The sequence below is a fragment of the Eufriesea mexicana genome, unplaced genomic scaffold (genome assembly GCF_001483705.2).
Source record: "Eufriesea mexicana isolate 0111107269 unplaced genomic scaffold, ASM148370v2 scaffold305, whole genome shotgun sequence".
In the NCBI taxonomy this organism is placed as follows: Eukaryota; Metazoa; Arthropoda; class Insecta; order Hymenoptera; family Apidae; genus Eufriesea; species Eufriesea mexicana.
Genome location: NW_016908472.1, coordinates 163,056 through 178,730, shown reverse-complemented (window position 1 = coordinate 178,730; position 15,675 = coordinate 163,056). Strand labels below are relative to the sequence as shown.

Sequence of the window (15,675 nt, the reverse complement as noted above, 5' to 3'; positions counted from 1 at the left end):
GAAAATGATATTTGGAAAAGTCTCGGAGCAAAAGGTCGAGTTCGTTCAACCTGAGAAAGAAAGAATCCCAGGGAGAAATTGTTCGGATAGGACGCGCAAGGGTTAAGACGCGACCTTCCTTCGAAGAAAAGGCAGGTTTCTTCCTTGTTCTCTCCTCTTTCCTACGCACGCGGAAAATGGAAAAGGAGGGCGGAAAAGATAGGCGAGGATGAAAGAGAAAGAAGAAGGAGAAGGAGAAGAAGATGAAGAAGAAGAAGAAGAAGAAGAAAGAAGAAGAAGAAGAAGAAGAAGAAGAAGAAGAAGAAGAAGAAGAAGGAGAGAGGAGACGAATGTTGGTACGGGTTACGGTAGAAACGACGGAGCAAGGAGGCTGACGGGATGTTGAAAGCGGGATGGCACGGTTCGACATGCGTTGGAGTGGGACAGGGTCGAACTCATGGACGAACGAGCCGACGGATAGGACGGCTGGCGCCTCTAGTCAGATCGATGCACGTGGCTCCAACTGGGCGCCGCTCTTCGTACATCTCCTACTACACCCCCTTTATTCCCTCTTGACTCTCCTCATCCTGTCGCGCTACAATCTACGCTCTAGGATAGAAATCAAGGGTGTGCTTCTTCCTCTTTTATCCCGTTCCTCTCGCGTTCTCCGCGACGCTACTAACCCTCCTTCTCCCCTTCTCTCTACTTTCTTTCACCTTTCTTTCTCCTTCCCTTCCCTTCCCTTCCCTTCCCGCCTTTTTCCCTTCTATATCCTTTCTCCTTCCTTTCTCCCGCGAACCTCCTTCCCGTACCTTTCACCCCTTTTTCTTCTTTCGTTTCCCCTTCTTTCCCCTATCTAGCCTCCACCCTACGCGTCTATTTATCTTCTCTTTATTTCAACCGCTCGACGTCTTTGTTCTCCGTCTACCTCGATCTTTCTCGAGCTCGGAAGAAATAGTGGAAAATATAGCGCATATTCGAATTTTCCGTTCATCGCGAGAAGGATCGTTAGTCGGAAAGAGATGGTTTTTTTCGCCTCGATTCCTATGCATGATCTCGTTTGCTCGTGGTCGAGTTGTGGCCGATACCGAAGAAACTGCTCCAACTCCTGTCATTCCAACGAATTAACGACCACCACCGGCCGCAATCCCGGTAGAACGAACACGGAATTTCCTTTTCCGAAATCCACCTAGACGCGAACAGAACCGTTTCCTTGACCATCCCTCAACAGAAGAAAACGATTCGTCTAATTGTTCGCTGGGTTATACTTTGCCTTGGGAAACGCCCCGTTTTCATCCTCCTCCACCACCTCCTCCTCCTCTCCCGCCTCACGCTCTCCTTCCTCCTTCCGTTCCTCTCCAGCGCCAACCTCCAACCTTCAACCTCCAACCTCCAACCTCCAACCTCCAACCTCCAACCTTCTACCTCCACCTTCTCTCTCTCTCTCTCTCTCTCTCTCATCTATCTCCCTCCGCCCGTCTCCTGAAACCCTTCCCGCAATCGAATGCGTTTCATATTTTCCGCAGAGTCAATCGATCAACTTTACGACTTAAAGCGACGGGGTTTCCATTTTTGGAAATTAAACGTACAGAGGCCGTCTAAAGCAGGGCACGCGAGTTTTCAACCTTCGACCATCTCTCTTGCTCTCCCTCTCTCTCGATTGCATATTTTTTCCTGCAGGGAATATCACCGCTAAACCGCGTATCGTCGAGGGTCTCGTAAACTTTCGATGAAAATACCGAATACCGATAAAATGGAAAGTCAAAGTCGACAATTCGCGAGTATACGAACGTACACGCGTAGTCGTTGTACCTTGAATTATCAGATAGCTTAGCTTATGACGCGAATTCGCAACGGCTACGATAATACCACGGTGACAACGTTACCTGGCGATGCAGATGGTAGTCAGACACGCGACAAACGCGATATAGACACACATTTTCTGGGAACATAACCGTCTGTGCCATTATCGTACAAACGGGCTAGTCGATCCTCTCTTTATGCGTTTTCATTTTACGCGAATTAACCCCTCGTTCGTTCGTTCGAACGGATCAACGAAACCACCGGTCTACTCGCTTACCAGTCTGTCAAAGTTTCAACGAAACTGTTTAATATAAACATCTATCGAATTGGAAGGATCGCATCGGAGAACGATCGATCGGTTGGGATGGATAAAAGGTTAAGGGAAAGAAGGATGCGAAAAGACGGAAAGAGGAAGGTAAATCGGTAGCGTTTGTTGTCACCTGCGAGCACGTGATTGTAAATCGCGAGTCGTGAGTTACGCGATAGTATAACGCGTAGTGCGAGCGAGCGACCACGTGGCGGCGATAGATCTGGATCAGGGTTACCAACCAGCTATATCTGACCCTCTTATTTGACTGACCGTATTACGGTCAATCGCCTCGGTCCTATATAAGATACGCGATATACCGCGAGGTTGTGGACGCGATATTATCGAGCAACGCATCGGTATCGTGTCGTTCCGTAATTAGATTCGCACCGAGGTCGATGCTGTCGGACTCTCGACCGTGGACGACAGAGAAGGTGATAACGGAAAAGTCGCGGTGCACGGCGATGCATCGTTTCTCATAGTATCGCCACCCTTCCCATCCCCCTCCCCGACTCGCTCTACCCTCTAACCCCTCTCTTTGCTTAATAACTTTCAATAGTTATATCCGCACCTTCCTGCATCCCCTTCACTCTCATCTTCTTCTTTCTCTCCCCCATTTTCTTTCTCTTGTCCTTCTTCTTCCTCTTCTTCTTCCTCTTCTTCTTCCTCTTCTTCTTCTTCTACTTCCTCCTCTTCTTATTTCTACAACAACCACGGATAGCATTTTTTTTGGCAACCACGAGTCCTTTCTTTCTCCACCGTCTAGAAATTTTATCCAACAAATCGGACGAATTTCCGTTTTCTCGGTTCGCGATTTCATAAACGATTCGATCGTATAATTTTGATACTACGAACTCGTGCATAAGATTCTGCCGATACGACAGAAATTTCTTTCCGATCCTCGTCCCTTTCGTCTCGAAGACGGAATGTTGCTCGTTGCTCCCGCTCTTCATGTCCGCTCGATCCCGGATATGTCTTCTCGATTACTTGGTTCCATCGGTACACACCCGATCGATATACGCGATATATACGCGATATATACGCGATATATACGCGATATATACGCGATATATACGCGATATATACGCGATATATGCGGGACATGTACGAGTGGAAAAAGAGCGACGATCCCTCGGCTATGACGAATCGATCGCTTTAAAGATCCTACACTCGTCCCTTCTTCGTTCTCTTCCTTTTCATCTTTTCATCCCACCTCTTCCCCAAACTTGGCTTCTTCTCGCTCCGATGTTCCTTCCGTCTTTCCTTTCGTCCTCTTTATCTCGTGTTCATTCGTAGCGATTTTCCTCTGCGTTACTATGCCGCGCGACATCTTAAATGGACGACTTGGCGACTAAGAGACCCCTCTTTTCTTTGCTGACATGCTCCCGTACCAAATTTACGGGCACATTCTGCCGTGATCGCGCTAACCTCGTTTACGAGCAGTCGCACAGTAGCAAGGAAAGGGGGACGCGAATTGGAGAGGAAACCGTGCAACCGAAAGATATTATTTCGTCATCTTATCTTACAAGATGTTCTCGGTTTCGACATACCTACGCGATAGATCTTTTCTTTCAGAGGAGACGCGTTTAATTTTCCATCGTAGGTATCGCAACGATACGAATACCATACGAATACCATACGAATACCATACGAATACGATACGAATACGATACAAATACGATACGAATACGATACAAATACGATACGAATACGATAGGAGAGAGCAAATATCAGCCTTAAATCTTGTCACCTCGTCGCGGCGACCCAACGACACGCGATCGCTCCACCGTTCTCTGCTACTTTACAACGCGACAAACATTCTCATCGTCGAGAATTTACTCCAACGTTTCTTTCTTCCGTTCTCCGATCCCTTCGTACTTTCGTTATCTCCGATCGTGCTCGAATCTCCAAGTTATCCGAAGCAGATTTACGAATCCCAATCGCACCCGGTCGTTCCTTTCTCCAGTTCGCGGAATCCTCGCCAATCATGCCAACTTTGTTTCTTACGCTCCGATCGATATTCCAAATGTTGCAGCGTTTCGCGCGTTTCGTCGATTCGAAACCGATAGATCGTGGAAAGAACGTCGATAGATGGAAATGTACGTGCACACCATCTCGGACGTTTCGTAAACAGTTCGCGACGTACGTTTAGGCCGTCGAGGTATCCAGACATCTCGAAAGTATCGATTACCACGGAAATATTAGCCCGAAGTTGCACCAACGAGCGTGCCACGTTCATACGCAGGGTTAACCGTGGCAAAGATGCGAACTATCAAAGCGAGAAAATGGGAATGTAGATTCACTGGTGTCGCATTGCGGCGCAGCGGCAAAAGTACCCGATGCACCGACCTCGAAAAGTGCGACACACGATGCACTCGAAACTCGAGCGAGGCCGGACCAAAGTCGTACAACGCCCCTCTCGATTCGAGTCGGTTGTGTCGCGCGCTTGCCGCTCGCTATACCGAATCCTTTCGCTCCCTCGACAACCATGCTCCCCGTACGTATAATTACATCTTGTACGCGCGATTCGATAGAAAACGTTTCGATAGAGAACGGTTTGGCAAAGGAAAAGGAGGAAAAGAAGAAAGCGAGGCGAATTTGCTCTATTCGAATATCGATTTAATATAGCGTATTAATTTTGCGTTTTACGATCACGCGAACCCCAGAAACACTCCCCTCGTATCGAAAGAGAAGAAAGGAAAATTACTTTTCCCTCTCTCGCGGATCGTGTCATCCACTTAACGAAAGAGGGAAACGACGAATAAATAAGGGGGCGAAGACGAGGCGCAAAGGGGGCCAAGATACCGTATAGGATATTCGGATAATATACAAGTATGCACATACGAAATATCTAGCAGCTATTTCATCCTCTTCTACTCGCAATCCTAGATATCAAAATAGATATTTCCTCTGTAAAAATCCAGATTGCTTCTTCTCCTTGTACTCCTGTTGCCAGCAACGAGAATATTTTTTTTCTTCTCTTTTCGACGTACGAATCAACCGTGAGTATAATAGAAATCTTCGACAAAAGTATATCTTTTTGTCTTCGAAAAGCCGTAGAAATGCTTTTTAATCCTACGATCCGCGCGCGCGCGCGCCTATCTCATAGTTATATATACGTAATAAAGAGTTGTTTTAAGAATCTTTACCGTTGTAAATGTTCCCTCGAATCGGTTAAAAACGCGTAGAAATACGAAACATAGATCAAACGAAAATGTACATACCGTTATATAATATAGTACCGTTATAGTACGTATACTTTTTACTAGGGGTGTTCTCTTTCGTAAAATCCGGCCATGAAAGGAGATGATCGGTCGGACGAAATATCTCGCAGCGATATTTTACCGATAATTTACGATTAGTAAAGATTTGCGATTCGTTTTAACAAGCAAATACGATACGTATCAGGTAGGAACGAAAAAGATACAATTCGACTGGACCGGATGGGACTACATTGGAGCGAGAAAAGAGTCGATGGACGTATAAAAGAAAAGAAATTCGTGGTGCGAGCAGGCATTGGCGCGTATGTCCGTGCGTGAATGCTTACACTATATCGGTTGGTCCATACTTAAAAGGTTAAACGAGTTGAGGCAAGAGATCGGTAGGTTGAATATCTCCGCGGTTGGCGTCACGACGCTTTAGACCATAGACGTCGGAGGGAGGAGTAGCGCTGGGGGTGTGGACGTCGTTGGCTCTAGTAGGGGAGTCTCCGATAGCTTGAACGCGTGTTGGTCTGGTGCCGTTGTCGTCGGTGATGGTATCGGTATCGGTATCGGTGTCGGTGTCGGTGTCGGTGTCGGTGTCGGTGTCGGTGTCGGTGTCGGTGTCGGTGCCGGTGTCGGTGCCGGTGCCGGTGCCGGTGCCGGTGCCGGTGCCGATGTCGATGTCGATGTCGATGTCGGTGTCGGTGTCGGTGGTATCTACACAGGCTGGCTACGCAATGGTAGGTAGGAAAGAAAAGGAAATAGCCCGAGAGCGTGCGGGAGGAGAAGGGTAAGGAACGAAATGAAAGGGGTGGAATGGCGAAAGAGAGAAGAAGCGCGGACTGCGGGGAATGGAAGGCGGAAGGCAGACGGGTGGCAGACACCCCGTGCTTATCCTCGTCCCTCCAATGGCTCACGGTCCGTGACTCACCAAACCGTTAAGGGATGAAGCCACGCTGCTTTCGCAGTATGCGCGCACACACCGACACGGATATTTATAAATCCGTGTGCGTTAACCTGCTCTCGTCTACGCGGGCACGATAGCTTCGATGTATCTCTTGTTACGTTTATACACGAACAACCTTCTCCCGACCCCTTGTATTTCATCGTGCTTTCTCGTGTACGCGAATCCCTGTGTCTCCGCCAACACATTGTCCTCGGCACACGAGTCTCGAGCCACCGAGTACGTTACACGCTCTCTTACTCTCTTTCTCCATACGCGCGTATTACCCCCTTTGTCTTCTTCGTTTCTTTCCGTTAAATAGTTTTTACAACGCCTCGTGATAAGACGAGTCGCGATCCAACGACAAAGGTAAACCGGAAGGAAAAGAAACTTTCTTTTTCTTTTACCATCGCGACTGAGAATATAAGGTTACAAAGGAGAGAAAAGAAAAAAGGAGAGACGATAAAGATTGGAAACGTAGGAGAATAGCCAATCCGAATCGGTACGATGTCCCTTTATTTTTTATTCTTATTCGTAGGACGCACGCTAAATGGACAACCGTTATTGGAGTTTCCAATGTCCAGCGGCGAACCAGCCTTGGAACCCCTGAGAATCAAAAGGGCCACGCTTTGGACCAGAGTCGAATTCAGGCACGCCCATCGCTACCAACATCATCGTCAGAGTCAAACCAACCAAAGAAATTTTACTCTCTGGGTATTCAGAGTACGTTGCGGCAACACGACGCACTTGCGTGGAAAGGTAATTCCGACCGCTCGATTATTCCACGTGTCTTTGCTTTTTTCCTCCATTTTTTCATTTTTTTTCTTTCCCCTCCAATCTTCTTCTCTCGTAAGATCGTGCACGAATAACGCGCATAGCGTGAAATCGAAAAAAGATTTTACCACTTTCGTCCGACTTATATAAATTTAATCGCATTAAAACGTACCGCTATCTTAAGTCCTCTTACCGATCATTTGTCCGATATTACCGGCTACGGTTGTCGGGTTTCAACCGATCGGGAAGCTTCGAGCTAATACCAGCTAAAGAGGAAGATAAAAAAACGAAAGGGAGGAAGAGAAAAAAGAAAAGGAATATTCCCGACTATTCACCGCGTTGTTGACAAACGAATAAACGGGTATGCACGCGGTTTCCGCAGGAGCTTGGCCAACACCTGGAAATGGTCACGTCCCTCGGAGTGAACATCGGACAACTCGGTTGGCTTAAGTTCGACGTCACCAAGGTCGTGAATAGCTGGTATACTACAAACCGGGATGCCGCGAAGGATAAATTGACGTTGCTCGTCGATTGTACCGGATGTGGCTCACACGTCTACGTATCGACCTTTGACGGACATTCCCCGCACGTAATCGAGTCATCTTTAAACGCAAAAGGTACATCTCCCCACTCCCACCCCGCTATATAGATTTCGCGCGGCAATTGTCCAATCTCGATTCTTCTTCTTACTCTTCTTCTCCCCAGGTACTCAAGATCCGGACAGACCTTTCCTAGTCGTTCGCACGGATCCGGCGGCTGTGAAACGGGTTAGAAGACGAGCGATCGAATGCAGCGGCGCTATTAAGGGTCAATGCTGCAAGCAAAGGTTCTACGTAAACTTTTCGCAGCTCGGTTGGGACGACTGGATAATCGCACCCCAAGGGTAAGAATAACAGCGGAATTGAATCCCGAGTTGACATGCGACAACGATCGATAACGGACGTGTAGAATTTGCCTCGCGAACGCGATTCCGTTTCGACGTGCTTCCGCGAGACTGACGAAAACGGCGAAAAGGATAGAGGGAAGAAACGAAAGAAAAATATTACAGGTCGGACGCGTGATGGCACACAGCTGATATACGTACGTAAAGAGTTACGCTACCCGAATACGGTACGCGCGATCGTTTCGTCGATCGATTCGATCGTTATCGCGTCGGCCCGTACGCACGTACTTACGTACATTCGTCGTATACCCTCGTATACCCTCGTATACCCTCGTATACTCTCGTATACCCTCGTACACCGTCGTACACCGTCGTACACCGTCGTATACCAGCGATAGTAGCTAGAAAAAGGTACCTTAGACGATGACACGCGACGAAGGCTTTTGCGGAATGGCATAGCGATCGGTAGAGAGAGAGAGAGAGAGAGAGAGAGAGAGAGAGAGAGAGAGAGAGAGAGAGAGCGCTGTAGAGAGTCACTCGTAGGGTATCCCGTGAAATCAGAGTGTCGCTTACAAGTGCAACGGCCCTAAACCCTTAACTTACGAGCAATTATTGCAAGAATTGTCTAAAGCTTAACGAACCGTGTACCGTCTAGAAACACGCACGCGAGTTTTTCTACTCTCTGCATCGGGCGTAACGGAAGAGACTCGTTCTACGAATCAACGGTTTAAATCTTTCTTGCCTCTTTAATCTCGTTGCCTGTTTGCTATTCGAACGCTATTCCAACAGAATCAAGTAACACCGACACGTTATTCGATGTATAGGTACTACGCGAATTACTGCAGAGGAGATTGCGCGGCAGGGCACAGAACACCGGACACTTTCCTCAATTACTACACCCACGTGATCGAGGAGTACCGAAAGATGGATCGACTGGCTGGCATGCAACCCTGCTGCGCCCCTCTCAAGTTCTCGCCTATGTCGTTGATCTACTACGGTCCTGACTCCAACATCATCAAGAGAGATCTACCGAAGATGGTAGTCGACGAATGCGGCTGCCCCTAAGCCGTTGCTCTTCTGCTCCCTCTACGCTCCTCCTATTCTCCCTATACGCTCCCCATACGCTCCCCATACGCTCCCCATACGCTCTCCATACGCTCCCCATACGCTCCCCCTATGTTCCTTCTATACACCTCGAATTCGTTCTCTAAGTATATCCTGTACACGGATTCGGTTCAACTCCGAATCCGATAGCGATATCGATACCAGCAATGTCTGGATACTAAAAATGGCCTGTCGCGATGTTTAAACCAGGCAGATACGTACGCGCCTACCTCCAAACTTAATTCGGCGTCGTTCTCTCGATGTCGCGCGTCAACCTATGTTTTTTAACGAATACGTTAAAAGCCGTTTATCGCGACGGAGCCGTTTATCGTAGCATCGCGTTGTTTCCAGTACCATACGGTTACCACGGTTACGCGATTTTACACTGTTATATCTTTGTGAGCACGCAACGTATCCGCCAAAACCGTTTGCTCGTACTCCAACAAAGCAGCTCGACGCGTTTCGACCTTGCTCTCGTTCCATCAATCGTCCAACGACACGAGGAGCAACGGAAGACCCTCGATATATTATACGTAGTTAGAATACCGATCGTCGATCGATTCGATCGGTCGCGACGCCAATCGCTCGTCGCTTCTTTTTTATATAACCAGATCGAGCGAAACAACCATGTTCGCAATCGCGATCTCCAACGATCTCGAGTAAGGTAATCGGCAACGTCGAGCAAAGGAGAAACGCCATCCAGCTGTCGATGCTAAATAATTTCTAGCAAGATTTCTAGCTAATCCGATAGCTAATCCAATTACTCGCGACTTTATCCGAAAATACTGTTCCAAGGCAGACACGAACCAACATAAAGAGAGCGCGCGCGCGCGCGAGAGAGAGAGAGAGAGAGAGAGAGAGAAGGCAGAGGTGAAAGAAAAAAGATTGCATGGGAAAAGTGCGTGTGAGAAGGGATGAAAGTGCTAGGAAAAGAGTAAAATGATATAAGAAAGACAGATGAACGAAATGAGAAAAAGATTGGTCGGTTTCATCGTAAACCACCATTATCGAGATCACATTCGTTTCGTTTCTTTGCGTCGTTATTAAAAGTTGACTCGTGGTGCTGAAGGTACAGATCACGAGGGAAAACGAGATTGGAGCGGGAGAACGAGAGGAAAGGTGTGTACGTATGTCGCGTATGTGTGTAAGAAAGGACGAGAGGGGAAAAAAAATAGGGAAACTGGGTGGAGGCGGGGGAAAGAGAAAGCGGGGGGGGGGGTGAGGCGAGGAGGGTGCAAAGGCTGCACGAGACAATTTAACCAAACTTCTTACCAAGAGCTTAGTCTTTTCGTACGTAGTTGTACGCGACAAAGAAAAAGGAGAAAGGAAGAAACTAATGAAAGTAACAAAGTGATTCCATATTTACGGTTTATGTATAACACATGTAATATTATATATACACACAGGCACACGAGGTGATTCGGCCGAGTATAAATATTTAAATACGATCGTAAAGTTTAAGTGTAAATGATAAAACTCAATCTGATTGCCTTGTTTTTTATGCGAAACGTTTGAAAGTATCGACAAAAGGACTTAAACCGAAAGAATATTATTATTATTATTATAAATGCATGCGTACACGATAGATTTATATGTATATGTATCTACATCGGCATGCATATATATACATATGTAGATGTATATGTATGCATGTATGTGTGTGTGTGTGTGCGTGTGTGTGTGTGCGCGCGCGCGTGTATAAAAAGAAACGAGTATACATAGATACATACACGCACGCGCGCGCGTGCGCCAACACGCACACACACGCACGCACGCACGCACGCGCACGCACACACGCGCGCGCATACATACATACATACATACATACATACATACATGCATGCATGCATGCATGCATACATGCATACATACATACATACATGCATACATACATGCATACATACATACATACATACATACATACATACATACATACATACATACATATATATACGTGTGTGTGTGCGCGTACGCGCGTGCATATGTATATGCATATGTATGCATATAAATAAAATATAGATACGTACACAAGAGGGACGATATATTTAATGTACTAGGGATAGAAGGGTGGGAATTTGGGCAGGGTCGGGTGGGCTGGGGTGAATGTTCTTTAAGAGTTCAAACAGACTATAACAGAAAGATCATAATTCTTATTTATTAACTTACTTAGTCAACCATATTTCCATATAACAACCGATAAAAAGGATCGTTGAAAACGTCACACGCGGGTTATAAAATAACTTTATAATTTAAAGTTATCAAATAACTTTATAAAGTTCCAACTTTATAAATTCAACCTGCCAATTTAAGAAAGGGTATTTAGGAATCTCGCGTGCGAGTTTCGCGCGCATATACTGTACATTTGTAACGCACATGTCTCTAGGCAGTAATTATATAACGTGTACACGTAAAGATATTCTCGGTTCACCAGAAATCTCTCCTAAAGGATTTTCTTCGCGTTTTTTATATGCGCACTATCTGTGTTCCTATCAGCAAGAAGAATTACAAATGATCGCATTTCTCGGATAATCGTTCGATAAAGGGTATGAAAGGAAAATCGAGGTAACGATGACACGTTCGAATAAACTTTACGTATAATAATCGCATTGCCAATTATTACGTACATGAAAATTATGTACGCGAGACTCTTTCGAGGTATAATAATCGAAATAGCTTAATCGAAAACACGCAATCGATACGCGTTTCTCGAGAAGATGCGGAAGGATACGGAAAGTGAAAATGGTGTAAATTACGAGTAATGAACGACACAAAATGACAATAATTATTGGATGGTCTCTCGAGGAAACGGCCTCGTACGATGGAACAACGCTTTTCCTTCCTATTTTCTTTCTCTCGTTCCTTTTTCCTCTTTTTCTTTCCTCTTCACTTCACTTCTTCTTCTTCTCCTTCCCCTTTGTCTCCTTTTTCTTCCTTTTCTCTTTCTTCTTTTCTCTTCTCCTCTTTCTTCTTTGTCTTTTTTTCCATTTTCAGACAAACTAACACACGTTGGTCCACGTGTCTCTTCCTTTAGATTTTTCATTACATGCGTAACATACCTAAAACGTCCAACGAGACATTGTACCAGTGTCGCTTTTCGAGTATACGGCGTGTATTAAAAACAAAACGGAACACGTCACGATGTTCGAACGATAGGAGAGCTAAAAATTAATTATCGAACACGCGGTAATTTTTAACACGAAAGATATACGTATATTGAATTATTCGTGGGATAACCCACGTAGCCTTACTGGGCCTTATTAAAAAATGTATCTTTGCATCATTACTAAAACTCTATGTACTAATTTAACGATAAAGCTTTAGCATTTAAACGAGCGAACGAACGAACGAACGAACGAACGAACGAACGAACGAACGAACGAACGAACAAACGAACGAACGATTAGAAATTACGAAACAGCAAGTGACGAAGAACAACGGCGAGACAAAGTGGAATGGAAAGTGGTTGAGAATGAAAGGTGGTCGATAGAAATTGAGAGAATGGGAGAAGGAAGAGAGGGAGAGAAGGTAGAGAAAAGGAGAACAGTAAAGGAAAGGAAAGTAAAAGATGAGAGCGTGAAAGAGAAAGGAGATAAAATTAATCGTGTCGAACCATTAGACATTCGACTAACATATTATGCACAATATATTAATAAGAAATGAACAAGGTTATAAACTGGTATTCGAGAAAAATCAACAGAAGATTGGGAAGAGCATAAAGAAGATAGCGACTGAGAAGAAGTATACTGATAGATAGCGTAGAGAGACTACGAAGAAAAAAGAAATAATCAATCGATTTAACGATACGACGACGAATCGATGTAGAGGTTCCCTGTCAGGTTTATTCCATATTATTTCAGTTGCGTTGCTCGCTTTCGAAAATCAAATCGACGATTCAATGAAAATGGAAAAGGATATTTTTCCCAAGAAACGTAGGAAAAAATGCACGCTACGATAAGCATAGTCTAACGAAAGAAAACGACGAATACGCGTGTATGGATGTGTCTATGAGAGAGGTGAGAAGGGAATAAAATATTTCGCCGTTTCGCCGTTTGCCTAATTATAGAAGCGAAAAAAGAAAACGGAAAAAAAGGAACACTTTACTAAATAATTACGAAACTAAAAGAAGGAAGAAAACTAATTGCGTCCAAAGTAAGGTTTAAAGCAATTTTAGACAAGCACATTTCCGTTATATCGATAGTGAAACTTTTTTACTACTTGCTCTATTTTCTCTTCAACCGCGATCGTTATCATTGTTACTCTCTTTCTTTCACTCTTGTTTCCTTTTCTTACTTTCTTTCACGTTCCATTATTTCGTTCGCTATCTCGTTATCACCAGCACACCACTAACGGGTCACCGCTATTCGCTGGCGCCGCTGCTCTTGCTCTATCCTTGCTACTGCTTCTCTTATTTTACCTCTAATTATTACTAGTACCATTATTAACCATTATTAATCAATGGCGTTATTATCACTGCTACTTCTCTTCTCATTATCATTGCTACTACCAACGTTAACGCGGTATTCCTTCACATCATCGCTGCTATCGTTCCTATATACCATTAGCGTTATTACAATAGCTACGCGTTCTTCCAACGTCATCAAGATTACCGCATTGTCACTGTTACTGCTATCGATGCTACTAACAATTATATTTTTACCGTTATCATCAACGCTATCGTCGTTTCTATCATTTATTCCTTGTATATTACGATCATTATTATTATCATTATCATTATTACTACTACTACTACTACTACTACTACTACTACTACTACTACTACCACCAACACCACCACCACCACCACCACCACCACCACTACTACCGCTACTACCGCTACCACCACTACTACTATTATTATTATTGTTGTTGTTGTTACGATAATTATTATTGCTATTATTATTGTTGTCGTTGTTGTTATTATCATTATCATTATCATTATCATTCTTGTTGTTGTTGTTGTTGTTGTTGTTATTGTTGTTATTATAAATTCTGTCAACGTTATCAGCAACGGAAGCATAATGAATATTGTTCATTTTCCTGGTGCCATCGCTGCTCTCGTTGCTGTTGCTATACCGCTAATCGCTACTACTAGATATTATCGTCATTGCACAGCTCTTAACAGCGATTATCCACGCAAATGTTATCATCTGTCCTATCGTTTCATCATTTCTTCTTCTCTTTTTCTTTCTTCCGAAAGAATTTTTTTTGTTTCGGAGGAAATGTCAGGAGCACGTAAGGGTCTCCCCAAAGCCTTTAACAAGCTCAAGGACTGTGTTTATTGTCTACTTTACTGTAAAGAAGGTTAGCAATAATAATGCCGATAATAATAATAATAATAACGAGAACAATAACGATAGAGCTACTGATATTGATATTAACAATGACGATAATAACAATATTAATGACAATAAGTACAATAAATATAATAATAATACTAATAATAATCGCATCGATACTAGTAATAATATTGATTATCACTATAACGATAATCAAGGCGATGATAATAATCATAATAATGACATTAATAGTAATAATGAATAATGAATAATAATGGTAAAATAATCATAAAATAATGATGAAACAATAATAACGACAAGAATAACAGTAACAGTAATTCTAACAATGATAATAATAATTCTAATAATAACAATAATAATGATGATGATAATAATGATAACAATGATAACACTAGTGATAATAATAATAATAATAATAATAATAATAATAATAATAATAATAATAATAATAATAATAATAATAATAATTACGATAACAGTAATAATAGAGCATAAGAGACAATGAACAAATGTGTTCGGTTTGAAAATTTTTACCGAAAGCAATTAAGTCTATCCTTTCTAGATTAAGATATTCAGAAAGAAAGTACATAAGCGAAGATAACCAAGCAAAGATGCAAAATATTTGCCAGCGATGTAAGAACGAATTTGAAAATCTGATACTTTTTACTCGGTCTGACGTCTCAATCAGTGTCCTTGTATCTCCGGTAATGTTCTAAAACAATGATACCTCTTATTGTTCCTACTTATATAGATCGCTTATATAGATCGCTTATATAGATAATACATTAATTCATTAACACGTAAACCTATTATAACCATTCTTTATCTCGCTGTAAGCGAGTTTTTTTTATCTTCTCAAAATAATGCTTGCACGTATACACAAAGTCGTGAAGTTGATTAATTTAAGTAAAAATTAGAGCAATGATTGAAAAATGAGGCTGGAGAATATGTGGAAGAGGAGAGAAAGATCGTGCGTAGACGAGAGAGAGAGAGAGAGAGAGAGAGAGAATGTGCGTGCGTGCGTGTGTGCGTGTGTAAGAGAGCGAGAGAGAGAGAGAGAGAGAGAGAGAGAGAGAGAGAGAGAGAGAGAGAGAGAGAGAGAGAGAGAGAGAGAGAGAGAGAGAGAGAAAAGGCGTGACGAGGACGAAGAAAACTGAACGGATAGAGCAAGAAATATAGGAAATAAAGAAATAAAGAAATAAAGAAATAAAGAAATAAAGAAATTAACACGTTTCGCAGAGTTTGCGAGATATTTGATTGTAAAATAGAAATACGAAAGTTTCGTCGCGCCATAGAATTGTTATCAGCGTTGGTGATATTAGCCGTAAAAATGATAAAGCTTCGAAGATTGCAAGAAAGGTTTAGCAAAGGTTAATCGAGAT

The 15,675-nt window shown here is 43.5% G+C and overlaps 1 protein-coding gene across 1 annotated transcript in view; it reads left to right on the top strand.

The window, feature by feature from the left end:
- Nucleotides 1-9,005, top strand: part of Actbeta (inhibin subunit beta) — a 15,405-nt gene extending 6,400 nt beyond the window's left edge. The window contains exons 2-5 of the mRNA XM_017911685.1: nt 6,774-6,994; nt 7,392-7,626; nt 7,715-7,892; nt 8,717-9,005. Of these exons, the coding sequence (XP_017767174.1) occupies nt 6,774-6,994; nt 7,392-7,626; nt 7,715-7,892; nt 8,717-8,957 (875 nt within the window). The 3' untranslated portion in view covers nt 8,958-9,005. The remainder of the gene's footprint in view (nt 1-6,773; nt 6,995-7,391; nt 7,627-7,714; nt 7,893-8,716) is intronic.
- The last annotated feature ends 6,670 nt before the right edge of the window (nt 9,006-15,675 follow it).